General features: G+C 38.6%; 1 protein-coding gene across 1 annotated transcript in view; it reads right to left on the bottom strand.

The window, feature by feature from the left end:
• LOC149449913 (cytochrome P450 2J6-like) overlaps nt 1-17,945 on the bottom strand; it is a 35,796-nt gene extending 17,851 nt beyond the window's left edge. The window contains exons 1-7 of the mRNA XM_089692572.1: nt 17,701-17,945; nt 11,954-12,116; nt 9,095-9,244; nt 8,392-8,552; nt 8,119-8,295; nt 4,491-4,632; nt 854-1,038 (exon numbers count right to left, since the gene is read on the bottom strand). Coding sequence (XP_089548698.1) covers nt 854-1,038; nt 4,491-4,632; nt 8,119-8,295; nt 8,392-8,552; nt 9,095-9,244; nt 11,954-12,116; nt 17,701-17,871 — 1,149 coding nt within the window. The 5' untranslated portion in view covers nt 17,872-17,945. The remainder of the gene's footprint in view (nt 1-853; nt 1,039-4,490; nt 4,633-8,118; nt 8,296-8,391; nt 8,553-9,094; nt 9,245-11,953; nt 12,117-17,700) is intronic.
• Nucleotides 17,946-18,220: the final 275 nt, after the last annotated feature.

Genomic DNA, 18,220 nt, shown 5'->3' with positions numbered 1-18,220 from the left:
GGACCAGCCCAGAACTTGACAACTGTACAAACTAGATAGTCAACATCGGTGTGGAATGCAGATGCGTTTAAGCCTCCATGAGAGGCCACATACTGCTAGACCCAGGAAGAAAAATTATTGAAAGCATTAAAAAACATTTACAAAAAAAGAAAGGGCATATGACACTCATGTGGCCCAAATCCCAGAAGCAATAAGGCAGCTGCATTGTCCATGCTGGGCACACTTAATGGCCACCCACTGATAGCAGGGAATCCAGCCAACATAAATGGCTGCCAATGGCAGGGCCCCATCTCCAGGCATTGATTCTCTGCAAATGTGTACCAAAACACCACCCCACTGATAGCTGAGGACATGGTGACAACTCGATTCATCCTGTTAAAGTTGGAAGCCTCCTGGATGCTGCAGGATGCTCTTTGTATCCACACAGTTGTTCCTGCATGAGATCCGGCTACTGACACGTCCAAAAGATAGGGAAAACTTCAAATACTAAGGGTCCTACGAGGAGGACAAAAAAGAAATGCAGTCTCTGTATCAGCCTTGAATTTTTTCGGGAGTGGGGTCCTATGGGGTAGGAGTGAGGGTGGAGGTACCCCAAACATATGCTGCCATGGAGTCTGTCAAGAAATTACCCTTATCATCCTTGAAGATTTTCTTTTAAGAACATTTCATCTAAACGCCTCAGTGATCAAAATTGAGAGTTTCTTCTTCAGTAAATGTTTGCTTTTAATTTTGAAGCAAAATAAATGATGCTGAAATTAATTTGCTCATCTCTACTCAGTACTTTGAAGATACTGTAGGTCCACAGTGGCAGCCCACATATTTTCTCATTTGAGGTAGCTTATAAAATTGTCACCTTGTGCAAAGAGTACCCTCTGACACTGACATCTCTTATACAGGTTCTTAGAAGTCCTACAGCTGCTACGCTCCCAAAACGCTGGATCTCATGAATGACGGCATTAGTGTAATGGAGCCGCTTTCTGTCTTCATAGTAAATTACAGGCCCAGTAAGGACAGCATCCAGTTCCTCGTGCACCTTCTCTGTAATGAGAAAATGTTAATACATAATCCTAATATTAGCACATACCTATTAAAACATGAACATAAGGCACCTCTTTTTCAAAAGTGTCTAAAGAACTGTTGCCCACAGCCACCAAATCAACAAAAATCAGCTTTAATTAGTCTGTTTTTGTGCATCCTATTTTTCTTACACATTCTTTTTAGGAAATATTTCTGTGCAAGCATTAACTCTATGCCTGGAAAGTTCTGTGTCCCTCCACATTTGACTTATCGGTGTCCCTTCAAATACCATTACATTACTCCTCATCTCCAGCTCCACTCCACAGTGTCCCTACTATTCCTAGCTTATGCAGCACATTGTAGCTGCTCATCTCTGCATCTCCAACCCAGCAGAGGTCTATCCATGTGAAGATCTAAGCGTTAGTGTGCCCCAGGAAAGCTCCCTGTGACCCCATCCTTGGTTCACAATTAAAGTGTTACTAAACCCACAGCAGTAAAATCAGCCTGTATATGCAGTAAAGCATGCTTGTTATATTCACTGTGGAAGCTAAGGGGTTACATCCTCTGCATTATGTAAAAAGGCTGTTTGATCCTTTCTTCTCTGCCCCTCCGCTTGTTCAAATGACCACCTGATACAGAATGAACCTGTGGTCACATGCACATGCTCAATTTGGTGTGTATTGCTAGATAAGTTTTTTTTTTCCTTTGGAGGGTACATCCCTCCCTCCTAGATTGTAAGCTCGAAAGAGCAGGACCCTCGAACCCCTCATATACTGTTTTGTTACTGTATTGTCTCATGTACTGTCCCCCACTACTCTGTACAGCGCTGAGCAAACTTTTTGGCGCTATATAAATACTGTATAATAATAATAATATGATCAGCACAGGGCCAATCAGCACTGTCCAGACAGAGGGTCAGAGGTTTCACATTGTTCTACAAGCTTTAACCAGTGCTCTGCTGAAGTCACAAGACTGCTCTAACTGCTGAAGGGAAAAGGTATTTAGTAGTTTGTATTTACTAAAATAATTGCATTTCCATTTTCTGTGTACTGTGGGAGACCAGGTATAGTGAATGCAGGGTCTTGGGTTTAGTATCCTTTTAACTTAAAAATACCACCCTCCTTTGTCTGTCTTAGTGTCCCTAAAAAGATCACACTTTTTCAACATTTCCTTTGCAAATACCATTACCACCCATCCCTAGTTCAGTGTGCCTGTGTTTACATCTCTGGTTCAGCAAAATGCCATACCTGAAAAGCCACATCCCTGAATCAACAGCAGCATTTCCCTAAAAATACCACTTTCTCATTTTGCAAATTAAATAGTGGCCCTGCAAATCCTCTTAATCCCCAGCTATGAAGTGGAGTATTGATTGAAATTGAAGATTCCCTACCACAGAAATCACATTATAAAGTATTCACACCACACCTCTACTGTACTACATCTTGCATTGATTAGTATCACACAGGTTTAAGGGTTTTAGGGAACCATTTCCCACTTTGCAGAAGTTGTAACTACAGAAAAAGCTTGCAAATCAGGAAAGTCACAATGAAGTCTGAACTCCTGATCTGCTTACTTGAAAAAAAAGGATTGACATCAGTGTTGATAAAAAATGATTGGCATCAGTGAGCCTACAGGACAGTCAGACAGCTAGAATTTTCAGGAGTTCAGCAATAGTGATCTACATACTTTCCCCAATACAGGTTTATTTTAACCTTGAAAAATAATGTATTATGATTGTGTATATATTTTCTTTATTTTTTAGGTCAGTACTAAAATATTCAATTTGTAAACATATATAATCTTATATAGGTACAGAACATAGAATATGGCAGAAGTATATTTTGTATCCTCACACCCAAGAGTTGGATACTGTGGTTTACAGAGCTCAATAGCTCAAACTGAATTTACACACCAGTACAGGCGTACCTCGGTTTACGAATTTAATGCATTCTGTGGGACTTTTCGTATTGCGAAAAAATCGTAAACAAAAACGCAGTTTCCCATAGGAATGCATTGAAAACCAATTAATCCGTTCCAGAGGTCAGAAAAAAGTAAAAAAAAAAGTATTTTATCTGTTCAAAACTCTTTAAAACGTGCAGTTTAAAGGCATAAATACTGTACAAGTACATGATTAAAAATGAATTCGTAAATGCATTGAAAACCAATTAATCCATTCCGGAGGTCATAAAAAAGTACAAAAAAGTCTTATCTGTTCAAAACTCTTTATGAAGTGCACTTTAAAGGCATAAATACAGTACAGGGACATGATTAAAAAAAATTCCTAATTGCATTGAAAACCAATTAATCCATTCTGGAGGTCAGAAAAAAGTAAAAAAAAATCTTATCTGTTCAAAACTCTTTATAAAGTGCACTTTAAAGGCATTGCACTGTACAGGGACATGATTAAAAAAATTCCTAATTGCATTGAAAACCAATTAATCCATTCCGGGGGTCAGAAAAAAGTAAAAAATGTCTTATCTGTTCAAAACTCTTTATAAAGTGCACTTTAAAGGCATAGCACTGTACAGGGACATGATTAAAAAAAAAATTGTAAATGCATTGAAAACCAATTAATCCGTTCATATTGCAAAAAAAAATTTGTAAACCGAGGCATTATTTTCAATGGATTTTCATTCATAAACCGAAAATTGCATTAACTGAGGCGTTCGTAAACTGAGGTACACCTGTAAATAAGTAGTGACTCAATCACCTCCCTTCAATACCCTGCTTGCCTGTAGGGATGGCTTCCTACAAAATGTGAATTAGAGACAGAGCTAAAGGAATAGAAATTGTTAACTCACCAAAGTGAATGTTCACTGAGCTTAGTGAATAAATTGAATCTGTGTTCACTTCAGCCTCTACTCCTTTATTATATCAACCCCAGAATGTCTAGAAGAATATAGCTTCTTCTATGCCCTCCTTTTATGTTGGGTTCACACTGTTGTGCTGCAACAGTGCCCATTTCTGCAATACACAAAAATGCTTATAACATGCACTAGTGCACTGCAGTGCAAGCCAATCTTAATGGCACCAGGGGCGGACTGACCATTTGGAAACTCGGGCACTGCCCGAGGGCCCGGGGTCAGTAGGGGGCCCCATGAGATGCCCCTGATACCTTTTTCATAGGCTTTTTTGAGTTTGGGCAAGGACACAGGGGCCCTATTGCCCGGGGGTCCCATGAGTTTTCAGTCCGCCCCTGAATGGCACCCAGCACTTCTTGCAAACACACCTGTGGTGCAGCACAGCACAGTGCAACACGTGCTACAATGAGCAGCTTTTGTGGTGCATTTTGCTGTGTTAGGCAAAAAATATAGATTTTGTATCACAGCACATCTCAGGCCCTGTGTTGTGGAGGTGCATTTGGGTGTTGTTTAAAATGAATGGCACCACAGTGCACCAGTATATATAATGTGCATTACCACAGCAAACAAAATATGTACCTTTTGCAAAATTCCAATCATTTGTCTACTCACTTTGCACATCAGGATGGGCCACCATGCATAATAATGCCCACTGCAAGGAGGTGGCTGTGGTTTCAGTTCCAGCATTAAAAAACTCAATAACCAGTGCAATCAGACTGTCTTCATTAAATATTGAGTCTTTTTCATCTGCTGTCTAGGAAAATAAAATATGATTTAGACATGGAAACAAAAATATGCTGATACTTATTAAAATCTTTCTAATAGCTTAAAGCCCAACTCATGGGATTTTTATTTCTTATTTTACTATTAGTAGTGTATCAGATGGTAATAAAAACCTAAAAAGCAGCTCTGGTTGCAATATTCACCTCTCCAGTACTGTCCCCTGCAGTAGTTCCTTTTCACCACAAAATGTTTTCAGATTTCCAGGTTGAATAAGGTTCAGTGTCCTTTAGCCCTGGAAGAATGAGGGCATATTTTAATTGCAGCGTGTCATGGACCTGCCGCCTGATGGAGCATCACCATGGTGCCTTGCACTCACAGTGTAATGATGCAGAGAGTTGCACTGACGTGATGATGTCAGCACCACCCTCTGCACCATTAAGGACCCTCTACCACCAAAAGAAGCTCTAAAAAACGAGTTATGTGACCAGCCTGAAGACAGTATAAAATAAAGCAGTGATGGTCAACATACATATTAGTCAAATGCACAAGAAGTGGGTTGGATGCAGCTGGCCACCATTCAACCTGGAAGCAAACAGTGCTGAACCATAGATCAGTAAGTCTGGGGATGGAGCAGCATTGAGGTAAGTATTGCAAAAAAAACACTCCAGTTGCTGCAGCTGTAAACCTCTATAACTGTAAAAAATATTTTACCCTTTTCTTGTGCTACATGTGTGTTAATTTGTATTTTTTGTTGTTATTAGGGGTAGCTTAACTGCTTCCCGGCTGCCTTATAGCAGAACTACTGCTACAGGGCGTCAGGGCTGTGCAAAATCATGTATACATACATGATTTTGTATTTCTGGGTAGGGGGCCCGCGCCATTCCCGCACCTCCATTGGTGGCTACAGGTGTCGATCACCGGGTCCTGGCCGGAGATATTCTCCACTGGCACCCGGCGATCGCCGAGCATCACTGATGGGGGAGAGGTCTGTATGTAAACAATACAGATCTCTCCCCTGTCAGCTCCAGCATGCTGCTTTGCATTGCTCTGCATAGAGCAATACAAAGCAGCATGCCTCCCTAATAAAATACAGCACACAGTGTAACACAAACAGCACACAGTTAACCCTTTGATTGCCCCAGATGTTAACCCCTTCCTGCCCAGTGTCAATAATACAGTGTCAGTGCTTTTTATTAGCATCTATTACTGTATTAGTGTCACTGGAGACGTCAGTGATAGTCAGTTCCCCCCCCCCCCCAGTGTCAGAATGCCCACCGCAGTCCCGCTATAAGTCGCTGATTGCCTCCATTACTAGTAAAAAAAAATTAAATTCCAATATATATACAGTTACTTGTAGACGCTATAACTTTCAAGTAAACCAATTAATTTACATGTAGTGGGATTTTTTTTAGCAAAAACATGTAGCAGAATACATTTTGTCCTAAATTTATGACGAAATTTTATTTTTTTTAAAAAAATTTTGACTGGATATGTTTTAAAGCAAAAAATCAAAAATATTGTTTTTTTTTTAAACTGTCGGTATTTTTTTGTTTATATCGCCAAAAATAAAAAATTCAGAGGCAATCAAATACCACTGAAAGAAAGCTCTATTTGTGGGGAAAAAAGGACATAAATTTAATTTGGGTACAGCGTTGCATGACTGCGCAATTGTCAGTTAAAGTAACGCATATTGCAAAAAATGGCCTGTTCAGGAAGGGGGGTAAATCCTCTGGAAGCCAAGTGGTTAAAATAATAGAAAAAAGGGGAGTTGAAAAGAACAACTTTTGAAGTCTCATCACTGGGGGTATGCTTATGTTGGGGTGTCTTTAAATAAATTAAAATGGTAGTAAAGTCTTTTTTTTATGTTTTACCTACAGGTAAGCCTTTAACAAGGCTTACTTGTAGGTACTGTAAATATCTCCTAAATGTGCACCGTTTAGGAAATATTTACATTAGCAGCCCCAGTGATGTCACCAACGCATATGCACTGTGCTCTTAATGGACAGCATGCCATCCATTGAGAGAGCCAAGCCACAGCCGAGAGTGATGTCATTGTGGCTTGGCCAGTCAGAAGGCTGGAGCCCGCGAACCCGGAAGATGGAAAGCCCTGGGGAGCCATGACAGCGGTGCGCTGGAGGGCTTAATTTTAAGGTAGGTCTTTTATAATGTGCTACTATGCGATGCATACTAACACGTTATGCTCTTAACTTGCAGGGAGAAGATTTTTTTAGACTTATTTTTTGCAGTTTACTACTTTAAGTAGCTATTTAGACTTGTCTTATTGTGTGAGAATCCTCATATAATAAAAAAATGTGCAGTAAAATTGGAAAGAATATAGAATTATTATTTTATTATTATTTATAACTTGCTTCTATATTGATAGTTTTTTAAAAATATGTATGAATAGATTTATGTTTGTAAACAAATCCATACTTAGTACATATCATTATTTATCTTCAAGCCCATACATATTATGAATGATCTGAAGATAAACAGACACATTCATGCCAGCAATTCCTAAAGGCTACTGCTGTGTGTCAGGGAGAGCTGGATATCACTGTAGTATTCTACTATAGTGATTGCCACTAGTCTCCAGGTCCCTTTTCTCAATTCATATTCTCAAAGAATGCAAAGTGTTTTCTGATTGGACAAAGTGGAGAGGTGGGGTGGCAACTACTACAGTGGTTTCCAGCTTCCATGGGGATTGGCCAAGTATGGCACATGGAGACTTACATTTGTTCAAGCTGTCCCATGTAACTATGCCTGCATATCTATACCTAAACTTCAGCTTTAAATTTGAAGTTTAGAAAATTTCTTTGGTGGGGGGGTGGGATACAGCTTCATAAAAATTAGATATGTGTGATGATGCCTCTGCTACAGACAAATGCTCTGCTTCCCGCCTGCCTGCATACTTTTGCTCTCTATGCCATTCACAGAACTCATCTGGCTACAATCCACAATGCATGAGGCCTGTCATTCAACTGCTTCCATTATAATGACATAGAAAGTTTTGTTAATTCCCCCAATGTAACTTTGTATTGTAATTAGTTTCTATGTGTTACCAAACTTTAAAGTGGTTTTAAGTCCATTGCATTTCATGCATTAAGGTAAAAAATGTCCCAGTAGCAGTTTCGCCCCCTCACCCCCCAAATACTTGATTCCTGACTCAATACAGTGCTATGCACATCTCTAGCAGCTCTCTTTTCTTTCATTAACAGGGCACAGAAGCAACAGGAGCCATTGTGCTGTCCTGCTGCTGTCAATGAAATCCTGTGAGCAGAGAGTGGTGGGCGGGGCAAAGCGGTGCTGTGTGTGTCTATGAATGCACACAGCCTGGCTCAGGAGTGAGTGGCTTGCTATGGTGGCAGACACAGAAATGTAGGAGCCGAGAGCACTGGCGTGGGACCCCAGAAAAAGAGGTAAGGGGCTACTCTGTACAATTCCATTGCACAGAGCAGGTGAGTATGCCATGTTTATTATTTTAGAAAAAATAATATTTTACTACATAATTTTCTACCTTTGAAATGTGGGCCAGATAATAGTCAATGACATCTTGAGGTTCCTCTAATGATCCATTCTCCTTATGCATTCGGATCTCCTTGTCTGTAAACTGATGTAAGTATGCCATAATGTCAAAGGCCTTCTGGTGAGGACCAGGTAGATGTTTCATCATCCACGGAAAAGAGTCATATAGCTGGGGGAAAAAGCAGCTCCATAAATTAAATTTGCTCAATGGTCAACTCATGACAAACCCAGAAAAAAAAAAATGTCTTGCTTTACTGAAACTTACTCTTCCCCATGTTGAGCCAATAATCTCAAGCAGACTATGATTACATTTCACCAATTTCTGAAAAATCCCATCATCAATTGAAAAACGATGGCCAAAAACCACAGCAGAAATTACATTTACTACAGAATTGGTGATCATCTCCAAAGGATCAAAAGATTCTCCTAAAATATATAAGAAATGATTATTAATGTCTGACATCTTTTTATTGCCACTGAATGTAAGAGCAAGCCATGAGAATTCACCTTTGCTGATCTAAGTACACTGAAATATCTTTGCTTGCTGTTGAATTACTGTATGTTGAAATCTTAATTGTTTTTCGTACTACCCTAGGGCATGTTTTAGCTTTCCCTTTGCTCATCGTGCTTTTTTACAGCAATACATAATGACAGCAGACTTTTCTATGCAAATACAGATCCCCTGTCATTGCTAAACTCAGGCTGACTACAGAAAGGAGTTTACATTAAAAACATGCACTGTGCAGTTCTTTCTTCAGATGGCTTCCTTATCACCATTCAGCTGAAGATCAGTGGTGACAGGAGATCTACATTCATTTAGATAACCATCTTTTCTTTTTTTTTTTTACAGTTTACTTTCTTTATATTGGACATATTGACACATGCCCAACTTCCTTAATAATGCTGCTCAGTTCACATTTGAAACATAAACAGTAAACAGTAGTTTGGATAAAACTCAGCAGACTAACCATTCTTGGTTTTAAATGACTCCACCAGACAGCATGCTTCTTCTCGTATACGTGACTCCAGGCCACATTTTCCAAGCCCAAGGTTTCTTAGGGTCATTATTGCAAAACGTCTATGCTGTTTCCACATGTGTCCATTAGATGTGACTATACCTAAGAAAAGGTAAAGTATATTTTGTAACCTGATGTGAAAAATAATACTGCAGATTTGTAAAATAAATTATTATAAAAAAATATATATATATATATATATAGTTGTGTTCAAAATAATAGCAGTGTGTTGAAAAAAGTGAATAAAGCTCAAAATCCTTCTAATAGCTTTTATTTCCATACACACAAATGCATTGGGAACACTACACATTCTATTCCAAATCAAAACATGAAGAAAAATATATCAAATTTGTGTTGTTCCTCTAAAAAAAATTGAAGAAAAGTGAATATTAGACTGTTCAAAAAAATAGCAGTGTTTGTATTCTTCTTTACAAACTCAAACATTCACTATATAAACTGAAAAATGTTTGAAGATTTTGCTTTCCTTTGAATCACTTAATTAATATTTAGTTGTATATGCACTGTTTCTGAGAACTGCTGTACATCTGTGTTGCATGGAGTCAACCAACTTCTGGCACCTGTGAACAGGTATTCCAGCCCAGGATGATTGGACTACATTCCACAGTTCTTCTCTATTTCTTGGTTTTGCCTCAGAAACTGCATTTTTGATGTCACCCTACAAGTTTTCTATTGGATTAAGATCCGGGGATTGGGCTGGCCACTCCATAACATCAATCTTGTTGGTCTGGAACCAAGATGTTGCAACCATGCTTCACTGTCTTCACAGTGTACTGTGGCTTGAATTCAGTGTTTGGGGGTCATCTGACAAACTGACTCCGGCCACTAGACCCAAAAAGAACAATCTTTCTTTCATCAGTCCACAAAATGTTGCGCCAGTTTTCTCTTTAGGCCAGTCAATGTGCTCTTTGGCAAATTGTAACCTCTTCAGCACGTCTTTTTTTCAACAGTGGGACTTTGCGGGGCCTTCTTGCAGATAGCTTGGCTTCACATAGGCGTCTTCTAATTGTAACAGTACTCACAGGTAACTTTAGACCTTCTTTGATCTTCCTGGAGCTGATTGTTGGCTGAGTCCTTGCCATTTTGGCTATTCTTCTATCCATTCAAATGGTAGTTTTTCACTTTCTTCCACATCTTTCAGGTTTTGGTTGCCATTTTAAAGCATTTGCGATCATTTTAGCTGAGCAGCCTATCATTTCCTGCACTTCTTTATATGTTTTCCTCTCTCCAATCAACTTTTTAATCAAGGTATGCTGTTCTTCTGAACAATGTCTGGAACGACTCAGTTTCCTCAGAATTTCAGAGAGAAATGCACTGTAACCAGCATGTACAACATTTGCTGCCTTCCTTCCTTAAATAAGGGCAATAATTGCCACCTGTTTTTCAAAGAATGAATGACCTCACTAATAGAACTCCACACTGCTATTATTTTGAACATGCCCCTTTCAATTAGTGATTCAATTACACAGAATCAGCAGCATGCATGTCATGACTGTTGGGTCTGTTGGATTTCTATTACTCTACTACACCTGCTAGTAAATTATTTGCCATGCAGAAATATCATTTCTACCAAAAACAGTGATTGATCAGGTTAGTGATGTCTGACTGCTATTATTTTGAACGCAACTGTATATATATATATATATATATATATATATATATATATATATAATTTTAGAAAGCTTTGTTGTCCGATCCTAGCTGTTTCTTCTCTGGAGGTTAAACAAACGTTTTGGAAAAATATTGAAATAATATATTGGTGGGAGGTTCTGCAGGAAGGAATTGGTGATAAATATTGTTTTTCTATATATAAAAACTGAACGATATGTTGGATGTGGAAGTGCTTTCAGACTTTGATTCCTTAGAAAGCACTAAAAGTGTGAAACAAGTCAAGGTGCTTCTGGGATGCTGGACTTACTGTATATTGTGCTATTAATGAGTAAACACCCACTGATATTGCAAGGTACCAATTGTTTTTGTGTTCAGTACTTTCAGACTGTCATGGGTGTGCCTGTGGTAGGCTGCTTTATAATAAATCATGAATGTAACAGTCAAGTATTTTTAGATAAAAACAAAATGACCTTTTAATTTTTTCATCATCATGAGGGTTGTTTTCATCTACCGTGCATGTTTGAAGGTGTGGATACATGTACTATGTCATGGGTGCTCTCCTGGGGCAATTAAAAGGTAGGTACAACATTCATGGCATGTGTACACATGCTTACAGAGAACCAGTGCCTTAGCAGCCTTAAGCAGTGGTAATTTTCCTCACCTGGTCTACTTTGCCTTGCTTCTGCCAACTACCTGACTGTTGACCCCAGCTTCACTTTTGAAGATACTCTGCCTCGTACTATGCCTCGTACTATGACCTCTAACTGCCTGTTGCTGATATCTACTCATTCCTTGATACTGCACCTGCTTTACTGATGTAGTACATGAATGCTTGCCTGCTGCTGGCTCTGCTCATTTCCTTGATACTACTTGTGTGTTTCTACTGTTCTCAAAACTAGGCTTGCTCCACTCTACCCTCAGCAGTCAAATTCACCTTGGCCACGTTTTCCGGTCTACTTCCCCCATACCAGATGTCCTACTTTCAAGAGGTTCATGATCTAAAGATGCAAAGGAGGCCCCATGTCTTCTTGGTCACCAACAAAAAAATACATACTCAGTTGTAGACTTATACAGGCATTTAGTCATCACACATACATGATAAATAAGACATAACTGTTGTCCTTATCTAAAACACTTTACATAGTGAAGTCTATACTCATATAATGAGCAATATATTTTTACCTTTTCCATGAAGAATTGCCCTCAAAAATCCAGCCACAGGACGGCCTGACAGCTCCTCAGAATGAGACACAATGCCATCTTTTACAGCTTTGCAGCCATTTAGCACTACCAGTGGAGTCTCACCAAGCCACAACGTATAGATATTACCATGGAGTTTAGCAAGCTGTGAATGAGAATTTTTTTTTTATTACAATCTCTCATGATTATATAACACACTGACTATAACTTACCCTTAAGCTGTCTGGGTGCAGCATTGTAAATCCACTTACAGATACTAAAGTGGCTATGTGGTGATGTATAAACATACATATTGAAGTTTTTTTGTGGGTATCATGGATATAACTATGCTAAGTTATAAAATAAGTTATAAAATAAATAAAACTACAAAAATAAGAAACATGAATAAGTCCGTTAACTGACTGCATGAATAACATATCTGTCAGTACTGCTTATGATTTGATGTGTACAGTACATCCTTTAGAATTGTACCCAATTTCTTACTCATTTAACAAAAGACTGGAAGCTAAAGGTACACTTACAAGAAATATTATCAGATACAATGGACAAAGGAGGCAAAAGTTATCACCAATTTGAATGTCTAAAAAAATGATTTAAAATATTTTTTTTCACCTTCAAAACTATTATCCAAATGGTAGAAAAATTATGTATTGGTGATTCCTTCTCAACTCTCATTAAGGGCCAGTTCACACTATATGCATATCAGTTGCTTTTTTTCTGCATCCAAACCGCACAGAAAGTAAGTTATATGGTTGTCAGTGTCATAGTTCACATCAGTGCTTGGAGTTCCACTGTGTTCTGGATGCAGAAAAAAAAGTAGAACAGGCTGCATTTTTCCTGCACAGAACTGTACTGGCATACAGTAAAACACATCAAAAACGCATTGGAACGTACTGGAACGCACTGGAATGCATATGTCCCTATTTAAAATAAAGAAAAAGAGAGGGCAAAAAATGAACTGGAACGCATCAAAACACACTGGAACATGTAAAAAATGCATCAAAAATGCACCTGAGCACACCAAAAACACATTAAAAATGTCCGTGTAGAAACGTATCTGGAACACATCTGGACTGTGTTTCTATAGTGTGAACCGGCCCTAAATCTCAGCCATTTATTTTTTTAACAGTAGTGCAGGTTCTATATATTCTACCACTCTACAAATAAGACATAAATGTGCTAAAAAATCAGGTAAGTTTTTCATTTAGTCATTCAAATTTAGCTATTACCGTATGTGATGTAAAGATGTTTACAAAATCCAACAGCATGAAAAGATGAGAGGCTATTCCAAAGCTGCTTCTGCAGTTAACTGAATTTAAGTATTGTGAATTATATTGTATTCTGATAACTATATGCCGTATTCAACTACACTATATTGCCAAAAGTATTGGGACACCATCCCTCCAAATCATTGGATTGAGGTGTTCCAATCACCTCCATGGCCATAGGTGTATAAAATCAAGCACCTAGGCATGCAGACTGCTTCTACAAACATTTGTGAAAGAATGGGTCGCTCTCAGGAGCTCAGTGATTTCAAGTGTGGTACCGTAATAGGTTACCACCTGTGCAATAAGTCCATCCATGAATAAGTATAAATCAGCACACATATATATATAAAATCCTCAGAAATCCCTTAAAGTCATATCAATATCCTTCCCCTGAAGTACTAATAATACATATATTCATTGACTTAAACCCAAAAACCCACAATTATAGTGAAAAAATTAAGACCCAAAGAGATTACCCAAAAATAAAAAATATAAAATATATAAAAGAACAAAAATAAAATAAAGTCCCAATATGCAAAGTGTCCAAATAATGTGTCCAAACAAAGATCAATTTCTTGATAGGAAGACGTTTCCTACTCCACTGAAGAAGATGCAAATCAATCACAGGTGCTCTTCAAATACCTCAAAAAACAAAATCTCAACATAGTATATTACCTTTGGCTGGCAACAAGAGGATACCAATCTAAGGACACTCTGTACATACAGTGGGGATCGAAAGTTTGGGCACCCCAGCTAAACATTTGTATTAATGTGCATTAAGAAGCCAAGGAAAGATGTAAAAATCTCCAAAAGGCATCAAATTACAGATTAGACATTCTTATAATATGTCAACAAAAGTTCGATTTTATTTCCATCATTTACACTTTCAAAATAACAGAAAACAAAAAAATGGCGTGTGCAAAAGTTTGGGCACCCTGCAGAATTAATATCTTGTACTGCCCCCTTTGGAAAGTATCACAGCTTGTAAACGCTTTTTGTAGCCAGCCAAGAGTCTTTCAATTCTTGTTTGAGGTATCTTTGCCCATTCTTCCTTACAAAAGTCTTCCAGTTCTTTGAGATTTCTGGGCTGTCTGTCACGCACTGCTCTTTTAAGGTCTATCCATAGATTTTCAATTATGTTGAGGTCAGGAGATTGTGAAGGCCATGGCAAAACCTTCAGTTTACGCCTCTTGATGTAATCCCCCGTGGGTTTCGAGGTGTGTTTAGGATCATTATCCATTTGTAGAAGCCATCTTCTCTTTAACTTCAGCTTTTTCACAGATGGCATCAAGTTACCATCCAAAATTTGCTGAAATTTTATTGAATCCATTTTTCCTTCTACTCGTGAGATGTTCCCTGTGCCACTGGCTGCAACACAACCCCAAAGCATGATTGATCCAACCCCATGCTTAACAGTTGGACAGAGGTTCTTTTCATTAAATTCTGTGCCCCTTCTTCTCCAAACGTACCTTTGCTCATTCCGGCCAAAAAGTTCAATTTTAACCTCATCGGTTCACAGAACGTGTTTCCAAAATGCATCAGGCTTGTCTATATGTTCATTTGCAAAGTTCAAACGATGATTTTTGTGGTGAGGACGTAGAAGAGGTTTTCTTCTGATGACTCTTCCATGAAGACCATATTTGTACAAGTATCTCTTTATAGTGGAATAGTGTACCACAACTCCAGTGTCTGCCAGATCTTTCTGGAGGGATCGTGCAGTCAAACGTGGGTTTTGAATTGTTTTTCTCACAATCCTGCGAGCTGTTCTGTCTGATATTTTTCTTGGTCTTCCAGATCTTGCTTTAACTTCCACTGTTCCTGATGACTGCCATTTCTTAATTACATTCCGAACAGAGGATATTGACATCTGAAAACGCTTTGTTATCTTCTTATAGCCTTCTCCAGCTTTGTGAGTGTCAACTATTTTCAGTTTCAGTTTTCTAGACAACTGCTTAAAAGAACCCATGGTGCTGATTGTTGGGGCAAGGTCAGATGAGTCTGGGCATTTAAAACCTTTGAGATTGACATCACCTGGTCTTCCCAGACGATGATTGAGAACAATCCATGACACTGGCAGGTCTCAGCTTGGCAAAGGGGGCAGTGCATGCTATAAATTCTGCAGGGTGCCCAAACTTTTGCAGATGCCATTTTTTTGTTTTCTGTTATTTTGAAAGTGTAAATGATGGAAATAAAATCTAACTTTTGTTGACATATTATAAGAATGTCTAATCTGTAATTTGATGCCTTTTGGAGATTTTTCCATCTTTCCTTGGCTTCTTTATGCACATTAATACAAATGTTTAGCTGGGGTGCCCAAACTTTCGATCCCCACTGTATGTGGTTGATTACAAGCTGGAATCTGTTTGTTTTAGGGTAATTATGCACTCTATATATAGTTTGCAGTGATATTTATTAATTTTCATTTCACATGAGTGCTGTGACACTGGAGTGTTTTTTTTGCATGATACACGTGTGGCACTTTAGTTCTGGGATTTAAAAGGTAATATACTATGTTGAGATTTTGTTTTTTGAGGTATTTGAAGAGCACCTGTGATTGATTTGCATCTTCTTCAGTGGAGTAGGAAGCGTCTTCCTATCAAGAAATTGATCTTTGTTTGGACACATTATTTGGACACTTTGCATATTGGGACTTTATTTTATTTTTGTTCTTTTATATATTTTATATTTTTTATTTTTGGGTAATCTCTTTGTCTCTTTGGGTCTTAATTTTTTCACTATAATTGTGGGTTTTTGGGTTTAAGTCAATGAATATAAGTCCATCCATGAAATTTCCTTGCCACTAAATATTCCATGGTCAACTGTTAGTGGTATTATAACAAAGTGGAAGCAATTGGGAACAACAGCAACTCAGTCAGAAAGTTGTAGGCCAGGTAAAATGACAGAGCAGGGTCAGCGCATGCTGTAGCGTACAGTGGGTCAATAGCTAAAGACCTTCAAACTTTCTGTGGCCTTCAGATTAGCACAACAACAGTGCACAGAGAGCTTCATAGAATGGGTTTCCATGGCTGAGCAGCTGCATCCAAGTCTTACATCACCAACTGCAATGCAAAGCATCGGATGCAGTGGTGTAAAGCATTCAGCCACTGAACACTAAAGCAGTGGAGACGTGTTCTCTGAAGTGACGAATCACGCTTCTTTGGCTGGCAATCCAATAGACGTGTCTAGGTTTGGCAGTTGCCAGGAGAATGGTACTTGCCTGACTGCATTATGCCAGGTGTAAAGTTTGGTGCAGGGGGGATTATGGTGTTGGGTCGTTTTTCAGGGGTTGGGCTTGGCGTCTTAGTTCCAGTGAAGGGAACTCTTAGGGCATCAGCATACCAAGACATTTCAGAGAGTTTCATGCTCCCAACTTTGTGGGAACAGATTGGGAATGGCCTTCCAACATGACTGCACACCAGTGCACAAAGCAAGGTCCATAAAGACATGGATGAGCAAGTTTGTGGTGGAGGAACTTGACTGGCCTGCACAGAGCCCTGACCTCAACCCAATAGAACACCTTTAGGATGAATTAGAGTGGAGACTGTAAGCCAGGCCTGTCCTCAAAAATGTGCTCCTGGAAGAATGGTCAAACATTCCCATAGACACACCCCTAAGCCTTGTAGACAGCCTTGCTTCCCAGAAAAATTAAAGCTCTTATGGCTGCAAAGGGTGGGTCAACTCAATATTGAAACCTACAGACTAAGACTGGGATTCCATTAAAGTTCATGTGTATGTAAAGGCAGGCTTTTTTGCATGTAGTATTTTTTCTGTCTATTTATCTGTTTTCCTGGAGTTCAGATGTAGGTCATTCAACCAATTTCTCAATTTTGGGTTGAATGAGAACTTGATCACTAACCTGGGATTCACCATTGGCCTGGCATTGTTGGAACAGTTGTAAATCTGTGCATTTCAATTGAGCTACATAAGTCACAACCTATTATATTAATATATTTCTGTTGATAACCCATAAAAAGGAGCCCTGCATATTAACAAATAGCCAAGATGAAAAATTCTCACGAAGTCGCAGCCATTTTCGGGGGTGCGGGTTGAGAAACTTTAGGTAAAGGATCAGACAATGCCATGCTTTACCAGAAAAAGAGCAATCTGCATTGGGTAAAGTTATATAATGACTGAATAACTACAAAGTATAGCAATGTTTAATCTATTCAATAACACAAAATAATAAAGTAAAAAACAGTGAAAGCACGGTTTACGATGATAAAACACGATAAACAAATTGATGCAGTAATATATAGCAGAGGAATAAAATGTATTTCTAAATATTCTACAGTATATGTGTTTTGTTATAGAAGAAAAAGTCATATTTCTATATTTCACATAAAAATATACATTTGTAATTTTTACAGAGTAGACACAACATGTATATTTTGTGTTTTGGAACTCTGTGTTTTAGATGAAATTATTCTTCTGCCTTTCGATAGATTTAGTATTTGTACATACCTTTATAAGTGTCTCTGGATGGAGCTGGAAGTTCAGTGTCCACAAATTCCCTATTACAGGTAAAGGGACGGGTCCAGGAGGAAGGCTTCTTGCTTCCCATATGATTTTTAGATACTTGATAATGATGACACATCCCAACAAGAGTAATAACCCCTCACAGAGATTCCACATGTCTGGTAGACCTGGTTTCTTACAATGCTTTCTATGCACTATTTCTTCCTATTAAGAGTTCCCACCTGTCTCAGCTAACCTGTTTTCCACTGAACTTTGTATACACCCTGATCCTTTCTACTGTTTGCTTTTACTTGGATGCCAATCATTAAACCCATACAAGTGGAACTATTTGCTTTGTTCTAAAAGTACAGCTTAGTAAGTATATTAGAAGCCACACACACAGCCATTTTTAGAGGGCTTATTAACAGGCCATGAAATTCTTCTGTGATCTCTAGCATTCATTTTATTAACCACTTGCCCTCCAGAGGATTTACGCCCCTTCCTGATCAGGCCATTTTTTGCGTTA

This window comes from Staurois parvus, unplaced genomic scaffold (assembly GCF_062004578.1).
Source record: "Staurois parvus isolate SC_StPar_1 unplaced genomic scaffold, SC_StPar_1.0 ptg000596l, whole genome shotgun sequence".
NCBI classification, from domain to species: Eukaryota; Metazoa; Chordata; class Amphibia; order Anura; family Ranidae; genus Staurois; species Staurois parvus.
The sequence above is the reverse complement of the archived record's forward strand: the minus strand, read 5'-3'. Positions and strand labels throughout refer to the sequence as shown.